The sequence below is a fragment of the Cebidichthys violaceus genome, unplaced genomic scaffold (genome assembly GCF_023349555.1).
Source record: "Cebidichthys violaceus isolate CVI_PGR_0920_01 unplaced genomic scaffold, fCebVio1.0.p SCAF_17, whole genome shotgun sequence".
In the NCBI taxonomy this organism is placed as follows: Eukaryota; Metazoa; Chordata; class Actinopteri; order Perciformes; family Stichaeidae; genus Cebidichthys; species Cebidichthys violaceus.
The window spans coordinates 8,965,432-8,977,902 of NW_027176340.1; the positions used below are offsets into that span (position 1 = coordinate 8,965,432).

General features: G+C 37.0%; 1 protein-coding gene across 1 annotated transcript; it reads right to left on the bottom strand.

The window, feature by feature from the left end:
* Positions 1–993: 993 nt before the first annotated feature.
* Positions 994–9,033, bottom strand: LOC137873522 (uncharacterized). Its single transcript, XM_068711750.1, has 6 exons — positions 8,999–9,033; positions 7,536–7,589; positions 3,503–4,515; positions 3,192–3,347; positions 2,557–2,647; positions 994–1,830 (listed from the first exon to the last, which is right to left on the bottom strand). Exons 3-5 carry the CDS (start codon positions 4,493–4,495, stop codon positions 2,612–2,614), a joined length of 1,185 nt encoding a protein of 394 aa, XP_068567851.1. The 5' UTR covers positions 4,496–4,515; positions 7,536–7,589; positions 8,999–9,033; the 3' UTR covers positions 994–1,830; positions 2,557–2,611.
* Between the last annotated feature and the right edge of the window lie 3,438 nt (positions 9,034–12,471).

The following is a 12,471-nucleotide window of genomic DNA, read 5'->3' on the forward strand; positions in this document are numbered from 1 at the left end:
TTGAAGTTTACGTTGAGAGAATCTAGATGAACAAAGCCAGCCTGAAGTCGACAGTTTGGGAATTGACAGTTTATGATAAGGGTGTTGCATGTTGTGCTAACCTTAGTACATGTAGCTAACTTTGTACAATGATCCACATTATGAAGAAATTATTATAAAGTGAGTTCTGCGTGCGCCGTAGCATGATGCCCATACCGTGGCTGTATACAAGAGTGATGCGGCCGTATTGCTTGTCCACCTTTCTCACTGCACAAGATGCAGCACCACAGTAAAAGCAATGTGGCTAGAGTGATTGATTAGACAGAGAAAGGCCAGAGGAAAATTAAACAGAGCATTATAAAAGGGTATCATTAAACAACACACATTTATCCTTGTAGGCCCACACTGAAAAAAATTATACTTTGGACTAACCTAAAAAAAATACTCTAATTTGTTACAGGTAAATTTATTAGTTTGGACTAACCTAATAATTTAATACTTTGGACTAACCTAAAAAAATTACTCTCATTTGTTACATGTAAATGTATTAGTTTTTATTTATGATTTGGTTGAAACCTAAAATTTTATTAAATACAAATCAATATATTACTTTGGAAAAAGTAAAAAAAAATACATTCACACAAAGAAAAAGTATTATTTGTTATAAAGACCATAGACCATTTTTTTTACTTTGATACAACTTAATTTTTTATTTTGGGAAACCTTATTTTTTATTACATAAAAGCAATTTTTTTACTTTAGACTAAAGTAATTAAAATACTCTTAATTTGTTACACGTAAATGTATTACTTTTTCTCAAATCATATTTTTGATTTGGTTGAAACCTGAAATTTTGTTTCAATACAAATCAAAATATTACTTTTGAAAAAGACAAAAAATTACATTCACACAAAGTAAAATAATTAATTATAAAGACCAAAAACCATTATTTTCACATTGATACAACTTTATTTTTCAATTTGGAAAAACCTTATATTTCCTATTACGTACAAGCAAAGTTTATACTTCAGACTAAACTAATCAAAACACTCTAATTTGTTACAGGTAATTTTATTAATTTTCCTCAAGTTATATTTCTGTTTTAGTACAAACTATAATTTTAATTACACAATAATCACATATTTAATTTAGTCCGAAGTAAAAAGGTTACTTAATGTAGATGAATATATATTTTCTTGTTGCTTTTTTTTAACTTAAACTTTTACCATAAACAATAGCTAAATTTGCTAGAATATAAAACATTTTGTTAGTCAGTGTCTAATTTAGTTTACTTACTATAAAATAGTAATTCACTTCAAAAGATTCACATAAATCTTAACATGAACAACATGGTTACATCTCTCCATAAAAACATGAGACAATGTAAAAGCCATTACTGTTTCTAACATTGTAAACCTGGTTTGGACATCTCTCCTTTAAAATGTGAGACAATGTAATACCCATGAAGAATATTTGAATTTCAATACAAGTTACATAACAACAAAACGCATGCTGTATCCAAATGTCTTTTCATTGGTTCAATATTTAGAGTTTGACACTCAGACTGAACACTCTGCGTGTCATCTTCTGTGGTTCGATTTCCATGATTAGTTTTTGCAGCGCATCAAAAGTGTGTTTGAGCTGACTTGGATAGCTCAAGTTTAGAGCATAAATGAGCCCAAATAACATAGCACATGCATGCGCTACTGATGGCAAATCATTAAGGACTTCCACACCATCGATAACAATTCCAATGTCGTGTGGTGGCTGGAGGCAATCCTCCTCCCTGATGACAAAAACTGCCATTTCGCACCTCTCAAGCTCTGTTCCAGCTTCATCCTTCTGAACAACCTGATAAAAGACAAGACACTTATTAAAAAAGTTATTCTGATGAAACCAGTTTCTGATGTACCAATTAAAAAAACTACACCGTTCTCTAAATCAAATCTCAAACAAATCAATTGGAGCTCTAGTAATGCAAAAATGTAACAACTTGCAAAGTTCAGCAGACAATGGCAGCCAAATATTTTTATCATAGCAAAAATTTGACATTATCACAAGTACAGCATTCACAGAAGTTATAAATAAAATATATCCACCAAAAAGTTATAACATCTGCTGTGACAAAAAAAATATGAAATAGGACAATACAGTAGTATTAATACTTAAATTAAGATTTCCTACAATGTTAAAAGATTGAAACAACTGCTTAGTGTTTTCTGTTTTTCATTCATTTCACTGTGACACTTTACCTCAATGAAATATTTGGATATCATATACATTTTATGTCCGGGCTAAATATTTTGCACTTTAATTAAATTATTTTAATATGGCCCAGCGACACTATACAGGATTTTATAAATATAAACCAGTACAGATACCTTAGTAAAAAACTAAGTTAAGAACCACTGGGGGACAGAGAACTCCACAATAATCATATGCATAGGCATACTAACATGCATGTACAATAAGCCTGAGTATTTGTATAGGACTAAAGAACATGTATGACCTTGAAAGTTTAAATATTTAATGTTTTATCTTGTCTAAAGCTTATGTGATTAATGCAAAACTACTTACCAGATACTACTTGAGAAGGTTGTCCCCATCTTCCCCAAGGTACACAACCAGGCACTTAAGCAGACACTCTTTTTAGATTCACCTCAGGGCTCTAGGTGAGAGCACAAACACACAAAATTATTATAAAATGCAAAATGATGCTGTCCAATTTTGCCAATTGACTGAAGATGCAAACACTACACAATGAACAAATGGGCCCTTGGAGTTACAGTAATAGTGATCTAGGGCTGTCGCGGTTAAGGAATTTTTCCTGAAATTTTGATCCTGTTTTAAGTGCTATGTAAATAAGCTATTTTGTAAGGCTAGAATTAGGTATATTGTTGCCTTTTTAAATGCCAAAAATTAGTTTTAATACTAAGTAAATACGTAATTATTATTAAATGCAAAACACAGAAGGGAAATGAGATGCAGACTTTCATTTTTTCAACTCTTGCTAATGACAAAGTAAAATATGCCGCACTCACTTGAAATTCGGTTGGATGGTCAATAGCAATATTGCACTTTTTGCAAGGCCCCAATGTACACACGCTTTGAGCAAACCATTTTAAAGACCTTTAAAACTCAAAAGATTAACGTAGTACATCTGTCAACAGGTAATCTCTGACTCCAAAGTCGTAAGCAAAGCAAGTACATACGTGATCAAGAACTTTCAGTATATTCCGGATTTTCTCTCCGATAACTCCTCCCTTCTTTTTGATGATCTCCATCAGCCTGTCGTAGTGCTTGTCCAAGGAAGCGAGGAACCGCGGTTGAAGTGGCACAGTCGTAATTCTTGTAAATTCAGCATTGATCTTTGAAAAACATAATAGCACATGTAAATGTTATAAAACAATACATGTTGCATTGCAGATGTGCTTTGTAGTAGGTTTCTTATGATAGGAGAAAATATAATTTACTTTACAAGCCACCACTGACTTATTGCCATTGACTTTAAAAAGTCACATACCTCATCCACTGAGAACAATGCAGGCCATCTCTCTTTCAACTCTTCCACTCCCAATTCCTTTTCCACAATTTCCCGTCTTCGCAATGAAAAAGTCTTGTCCATTTTGGACTTTATCACTGAACGATTGTTTCGCTTCTTCACCTCACTTAAAAGTGACAGTCTCTCATTTTCCAATTTGTCTGAGGTCTCTCCAGTAGGAATGTCAGGAATGTGGTTGGCCTCTCCTCTCTTAGGTTTCTTTACTTTTTTTGCTGGCAATGCATCTTCTGGAGCTTTGGACTTGAATGAATTTACAAGCAGTTCAGAACACCCGATGCCCTTCAGCTGAGTACGGTAGTTGCCCATTTTTGTCTTCAGGCGCTGCTTCCACCCATAGCAACCGTTGTACGAACCAGACTCAGAGAGGCATGGGTGCTTCTTGAGTAGTGCTTCAGCCACGTCACTGAAGTCAGCATCTGTTGGGTAGGCTTTGTACTTAAATATCTCTTCAGCTACCTTATCCAGGATATCTGACTTTAATTTTGAACTCATTGACAATCTTGTCATGTTTGACCTATGCACTGCATTTCCCTTTTCTAACTGCAGTTCAGTGTCATAGGAGAACGTTGGTATCGGAAACACTCTTGGCCACATCTGAGTTCTTGTAGAGACAGTGCTGGAGGGTGAGGACAGGATCTCTGTGTCATCTGATTGAGTACACACTGACTCATTAGAGGCAGTGATATTAAATCCTTCGCTGCAATCATCAGTTATTGGGATGACCTTGACAGTTGTCAAATCCTCAAGTTCCGCAGTAGATGTCAAGTTCACTAGTGCATCTCCAAAGTCTCTGTCTTGGTACTGCAGTCTAAAATGACCATTTAACTCACACACTTTCCTGACTTCATCCAATAGCTGCTCTATTGTCTCTGGAATTCCATCAGGCAGAATTAGCTTCCTGGTGTCATCAGGATTCAGAATAACTCGCAACTTGGCTGGCCTTTTCTCTGCCATGTCAGCCCATCCAAAAAGATCTATTAAAAACATGAATAAAAACAGTAATATTAGTGTCATAACATTGGCCATAACATCCAATTCATATTCACAAATGTATTGATATACAACCTTATGCATGAATGTATCTCTTCAGAGAGATGAAGCGCTGTCCACCAACTATGTAGTGAGCCAAAGGACAGGGATCTGTCAGTTCATGCACCCCAACAAGCCGTAGTTCTTTAGGAGTAGATATGACCAAGTCATAAGCTCGATAATGTTCCAGGTACCAGGCATCCACTTTTTTGACAATGAAAATTAGTTTCTCTTGTAGAACGATCATATGAACTATTTCCAAAAACTCTGGTAGTCCAGCCAGCGACCCATGGGCTACCACCATTCCAATCCTATAGTTAAAGCCGCTGTAGGATACATTTTTTGCCAGATTCACATTGTCCATATGTGGGTGTTTCTGTTTAACTGCAAGTGCAATATCTTCAATAATAACATCAAGGGGAAGTGTTGAAACATCAGTAACCTCCAACGATGGCTTAGAAAATCTACACATGTACAGATTATATGCAGTCTGAAATTGGTGCCTTTGCGCTAACGAGTACAGTACATTTTTGTAACAGTTTGTATGACGAATTACTCTTTTGAAGAAGCTATGTTTTGATTCAAATCTCATAGTCCATAGTGCAACAAGGGGGCCAAACTGACGTATCAACTGTGGATAATGCTCCAAGTAATGATGCTTGGGCCGAATTTTTTCATGGGGGAAAACTTCTTTGAATACTGTCCTGTGTTCAGATATCTTGTCAAGATAAGAAATAGAGTTCTCAGTGTGGAAAGGTGCAACAACAAGTTCCACAATGTCCTTCAATTCACAAAGGACCTGCCACGCTGGTTTGTTTGAAGGAACTCTGGTTCCGATCAAGAGAGGAAGAAATCTCAGTAGGCTCCAATTCTCGTGTGCATTGCCTTCAATTGTTCTTTTTGTGGCATAGGTGATTGGCACACGATGAGGACAATTTGTCTTATCAGTCCACTTAAATAGAAATGTTGTTATGGCTTCATTTAAATCGGCTAATGTAAAATATTTTTTTAGAAATTAACACGGTAAGACAAAGAGCAAGCTCAACAGAGATAATGCCTTCAAAGAGATCATGAGCTATATCTGGGGGAAAACTCTGCGTCACACTAAAATATGACAGATGTTCTGACAGCACACACTTCCTTTTTACACCGAAATGATTATCCAATGATTTTTCTTCAATAGCTTTCAGATGAGAAACATGAATGTCCTCGGTTCTGACACAAAATGCTCCTGAATTGACTTCTTTTGTTTGAATATCTACATTTTCGGCTGTACAAAATCTGCAAACATATTTACCTGAAATTTTTTTTAACTATCATAAAATGATTTATACTGAATTTCATCAGATTGAACTTGATGGGGATATTTCAAATTGATTGCTTTATCCAGAAAAGTTTGACAACTTAGGATCTGCTGTAAAGACTTAAGTATGGAAACGTACTGAAAGGATTTCCTGTTTTGTGAATCAAGCACAAATTCTATAGGTTCTACAATATTAAAATGTTTTTTGTAGTAACTCTTTCGCTTCCAAGCAGTGGAAAGTGGGCCATGACCACTAAAACAAGCCGCAACAGGATTTGACTTACAAAGGGTTGATGCTAGTTCTTGTAGAACCGTTTCATCGACTTGACAGTTACCATTTTGTAAGTGCTGCGCAATTGTTTGATGGACAAGAGGGACAGAAGCAGTCCTTATTAAATAGTCAAACTCTTGCAAAAGTTCATCAACAGCCACTCTAGAAACAAGATAAATATGTTCTAGCTTCAGTAAGAGAGAGGCAACTTTGAGCTCAACATTATATGGCAAGTCATTTAAATCGTGAACATCAAAACTAGAGTCACCCAAATACTCTGTACTTAAATCATCTGAAGGCTCAGTACCAACACTATCAATCTGGATACTGTCAGAATAATTACCTTCAACAGAAAGACTTAAACTTGATTCCTGTTTTTCAAGTATTCCTGGCTTTAAGTCATTTACTGAACAATCCTTATGATTTCTGCTTCTGTGAGTTCAAAATGAACCATAAATATTTGTTTTGTATGAACACCGCTGAAAAACACAAACAACTGTTTCACTGTTTTTTAGATGCTGTGCTATATGTTGAAAATAGTCTTTTAAATTCGAAAGTTCATTGCAATTGCATAAGAGACATTTAAATGTGGTCAGTTCACTTTGTGAGGATCGCTGATGACATCTTGACAAGTGGCTCAAAAGTGCATTCCAGGTCTTGCAAGTACATGGACAGTTCAAATGGATAAACGGATAAGAATGGCGGCGCCCATAATGTCTGTGTTCAAGCTTATAATGTTTAAGAAGCTCAGATCTTCGTGAAACAGAAGTACCACAGTCTTTGCATTTCCACATTCATCGGAAGACTAGGAAAGACAAAAAAAGGACCCGTTTACACATTTGCCTTGTAATACCATTTTTAAAAATGCAGCATGGTACATTTGCACCTAATATGTAGAAAGTTCTGTTTGTTGTCAGTTACTTCTTCAGCAGGAAAGACATTTTTTTTAAATCGAGTAGATATTAATTTTATTTTAATAGTGGCATAGTAACTACAATTCAGTCATCCAATGATTGTCTTTTAACTTTAATATTTTAGATTATTTTTTTAAGGATATATAAAACTACATGACTAACATTGTATGTATTTGTGTATTGTTTGGTGAAATCTATTTACATTACATTGGGTGGGTAACTTCTTGATATTTGTTTTGACTGCAGGTTATTTGTGTTTGCAATTCTATAAATATGATAATAAATAAATATTGCAAAAATAGAAATGTAAAGTGAATCCGCCATTAAAATTGCATAATGTCATGTTAACTACAATACAAATTCAACTAAAATTATTGAAATAAATTCAAGGTATTCTCTGAAGTGCTGCAATTATATTTTGGGTTTGTCATTTAAACATACATTAAAATAATGTTTAGTTTTCATATTGGGACTTACCAAATTCGGCAATATGGCTACAATTTCTGACCTTTACGGGAAACACCAGCAAACCTGTAAACACAAAGGAAAAAGAGAGAAATAACTTTTTTGTGACAGTTGGCACTATCCATAATTGTCACTACAGACACATTTATTAATTACGCTTTAGACATACTGGAGGTGTTGTACTATACTGCAAAATACTGACAGCTGAAATAATGGAATATTAATTCTGTTCCTCATTATCTAGTACTTAATAGAGGTGTACTGCGACATTATCTGCAGCTGTTTAATCAAACAAAATTCTGTCTCTGTATTTGTATCTGAATAGAAGACCAGAAGTGGGCAAGGTTTATATCCGTAATTGCCTTAAATCAGGCAAATGTTGTATTTTGTTACCCAATATTCATTGGCAGTGGAATATGTGGCTTTTAAGTATCCAATTAATTTAACATAGGCATACAATCATTTATGGAACATATTTTCATATCCAGATAGTGTACTGTTCATCTTTCTCTCACTTTATTTTTTTACTAAGTTTCTTGATATATCTGACCACCCCATAAATAGAGACAGGGATACTGGCTTAAATACAAGGTAAAACATTGATATTTTAATAATTAGAATGCTTTTATTGAAATTGATGAAATCACACATGCAGCTAAAAACGACATGTTCTAAGCTTCATTTTGATGTGTAATTTGTGGTATTAGAAAGAAATGAAGTTGCCACACCAGGCTGCGAAAATACACAAGTTACCTACTTAACAGAAAAGCACATGGCTAATTATTATGCAGAATGACGGTGTCCGACCTGGGCTGACATGGCGGAAGAACGGGAGAACGAGAGAACATAGCGATCGCTGTTCTATAATGTGTAGAATATGAAAGGGCTAGCTGGTTGGTGAAATCAAAGTCATATGTTGTTCCTATGAGGCGGCAGTGTGGTTCATACAGTAAACAGACCGCTGAGGCTCTGTAACCATGTGGGCTGTGGATGCCAAGCAGCAGGCAAACAGCACGTCAACTCCGATTTTTTTTTTGTTTCAAACAGTTTTACTAAATCTTTTTTTCGTTTTTACTCCAAAGATATATGGCAGTAATGTGCATTTCGTCTCACCTTTTTCGCCACTCTGCCATATTAAGTCCGTATTATGTGTGTGTGTATGTGTGGTGCGGGAAGCCCGCCTTCACGGTCATAAAAATATGTCCCTAGTCCAGACCCAGAGCAGGACCGGCTTTCTCTCAGTTTATTCTACCGCTAAAGAAAAGCGAGCGACACCTAAATAACATTAGCAACAATATTAACTTTCAAAAGGAGGAAACAAAACCAGTTAGCATTCGCTAACGTTAGCTAACGTTAGCTAGCGTTCGCTAACATGTGCGAAATATAAAAGGCAGTCAACAGACTTACAGTTTACAGAGTGTAAAGTAGTTGTACATTCTCCCACTAACGATAAATATCCAAATATCCATTATTACCTTGTTTAAATGAGTTGCCTTGAAGAGCAGACGGTTTTCACTTCAGAAGTTCAGCGAAGCGAGGTAATGGCGGACATCAGAACCCACAGGGAGCGACCAGATGCGACGTCATATGGTCACGTGGTGGTCACGTGACATGTAAACCTCTGGTCTTAAGTGAAAATACAATTTGACTGAAAGTATTGCTTTTAATTTGGTCTATGGGGAGTGCTATTTGCTTTTAGGCAAAGTGAATAAAACATGTTTAAACCGGAAAACCATGATTTCCAATTAGACCAAATTAAAAATATACTTTACATGAATGGTACAGTCGTTTCACTTTTTTCAGTGCATTTATACATCAAAACAGCGGCAAAGTATCATAAAAGTCCACCTACATCCTATCAACAAACTAGGATCAGTTGAACAGCATCATAATTGTGTAGTATGGAAAATGAGCAGTACTTCACAAATGTATTCAGTATGATCAATACTTTTATGTTTTCTCCTATTATTTCTACACACAATGTGATGCAGCACTCAGGATGAGTGTTCATGGCAACCAAAGACACATGTTAAAGAAATAGCTTAATATTTTGGGAAGATCGATTCCACTCTCATAACTGTTTGCTGACTACAAAGATGGAGCCAGCGGCTGCTTAGCTTAGCTTAGCTTAGCGTGACGACTGGAAACAGGGATACAACCGGCCTGGTTCTCTCCGAAAAGTAACAAAATCCACCTTCCAGCATCTCTAAAGCTCACCGTAATTAACGTTTTGTTATTTTGTTTGTTTAGAAAGAAAACCCCCAAAACAACTTATGTGCAAAATGACAGACTGTGGTTTCTGTGGGGGTTGTGTGTTATGTGTACTGTTTTTTTGGAAGAGAGCAGTGACTTTCTGGAGTCTCCACTGGGTGCCTGGCATGTGAGCTGATTTTAAATGATGTCCAATTTAATCTAAGAAAATATGAAATCGTCAGTTCTTCTTTTTCTAACTTGTGCTTCTACTTCACGGAGCCATTATGTGCAGGTGATGCTTAACAAGAAATGTACCCACTTGACTTTCCTTTGAACAATAAGTCTGTGTACTCCATCACCGTTAACATTCATTAATTGGTTTGAGTGAGTAATAGTTTTTGCAGTATGACTTTAAAGTTTTGCACTACTAAAAGTTTGGGGGTTTACAAAATTCCCTCGGATAAGTGCTGGATTTGAAAGGTTTAATTTTCACAGGGCTGGGTGATGTGGGGAGTGGGAGTCAGTCAGTGAGCGGGCGACAAAAAGGGAGAAAAATGCTGTAGAGAGGCAGAAAGACAGAAAGACAGAGAGAGAGAGATGGCGCGAGAGATAGACATAGAGATGCAGGACGGATGGAGAGAGAGAGACGGAGAAGTTGAGAGAAAATGTGATTTGGTCTGGGTGTTTTGGGCTGCATGCTCCATTTGCCCTCCCTCACAGAGAGGGAGAGTGACAGGCATTGGCAGGAATTGAATCAGTAGATTAAACACCCCCTCCTCCTCCTCCTCCTCTCTTCCCATCTCCTCTCCTCTCCCCTCCTTTTCTCCTCGCCACCTATTCTCCCATTCCATTGACGGGGGAAATGTGGTGGAGATTGCAGGCAGAGATGTTCTTGCCAAGTGTAGCTAAGGAGCCTTTGTCACAGGTAAGATTGATTGGGTGATTAAATATCCAGCAGTAGAGTATTAGTAGCCACTCTTGACCATTAGTGCCAGGCGGCAGCAGAGATGCATTAAGAAACTGCGTGGAAAAGGCTGAACCTCTACTCCAAGTTATCAAATCCTCTGCGCTATCATGATGGAATTCACTGCGGCTCTGTAGCAGCAAAATCGAAGAGTCAAGATAATAAAAGTGTAGTCCTTATAACGAAGCCGTGTGTAAAAGAAACCGGTAAGCCTCAGGGATAGGCCCGGCGCAATTATTACATTATTGCCTGGATGCTATTGTTTGAGCTGGCTGAGATAATTTTGCATGATTGTTGTATTCAACAATCATGGGAACTTAAAGCCAATGTTACACAAAAGAAGGTGAAGCAGGTATTCAACAGCTGGATTGAGCTCTTTAGATCTACCTGCTGCTGTGCAGGTTATACACAAGATGATGACAGAGAGGTGCTGATAACTGGTCTCTTGGTTTCTGGTGGAGAGTCTCCCCTACAGGTGTAGCGGTGTGTTTGACTGCTCTGGAGAAAGTAATGCTGGAATTGGGTGGAAACAGGGTGTTAGGAGAGGGGCGTGGGTCCTTATAGGAACAGCTTATAGACTGCATGTAAGAAGTGGACGTAGTCATTGTGACGTTACCTATAGGTTTGTGGACTGCCGTCGTGAAGGCTAGACTTCAGCGACTTCGCCATTTTGGAATACGGCCGTAGTCATCTTGGCTTTTTTGCAACCGATGAATGGAAGTTATCGTATTTGGAATGCGGAGGAGTGACGTAGAGACGCTGCATACGGCTTTGGTAGCGGCAGTAACCTGTCAATCACAGTAAGCCCGCCCAAAAGCATACCCTGCTTTATGGTCTATGATCGCATCATTTAAAAAAAGTAGCCAATTAAAATGAATAACATTGGTTTAGGTCTGATTGCAAATCCAAACAAACAAACAGCACCGCTGAAGAAAACACTATTAAAGTATCCTCAGCATATGTAGAGAGTTGTACAGATTTTTGCTGTTGACATATATGAAAAAAAAAGTAGACCAACTACACATCAATATGTTCATTGATTGTGTGTTTGCAGTGTGTGTTGAGTAGGGCTGTCATGATCAGGACATTTTAGTTTATTAATTGTCATAAAAACCATTGCGATTAAAGATTTGAATATCTTGTGACTAACACCTTTCCCTTTGTAAAGTAAGTTTCAACATGATCGCCATGATTGAATCATTGATCATCCTTATGACATGTAATAATAATTAGTTATAGTTCTACATTTTTAATTGCAGGTTGTTCACTGCATTTCTCTTTGACAGGTCGATGGAGCGATGGAGCACACACGCGTATCTAAATGTAAGCAGATGTTAAAGTGTGTTTTAATAAAGCATTCACAACTACTCCCATAAAGTAGTTGACCAGCGGATTTAGATACATCATACATTTTTCACCCAATAATAATGATCAATTCTCATGAAAAAGCCCACCTCAAGTCCGCTCCTGCCCTGTTCTGGTTTTAACAACCATGCACTGAGCTCAGCGTCAGATTCAGTTCATTTATGTTAACAAGAGGACAGAAATTACACCAAAATACTTCAGAGATGAGGGTTATCGTGCACTCCACTCTCTTCTTCTTCTACACCTGCTTCCCTGGCATTCGCCCTCTGGCAGGCTCATATTAGGGAAGACCCGGCCTCTTCAGATCGACAACCAATCAAAAATAACAAATGAATGCCTGTGACCGTGACAAACAACTCCCTATGCATTGTAAACATACGTATACTTATTATCTGTTTATAGCACTATGTAATCATAGCTTTAAGA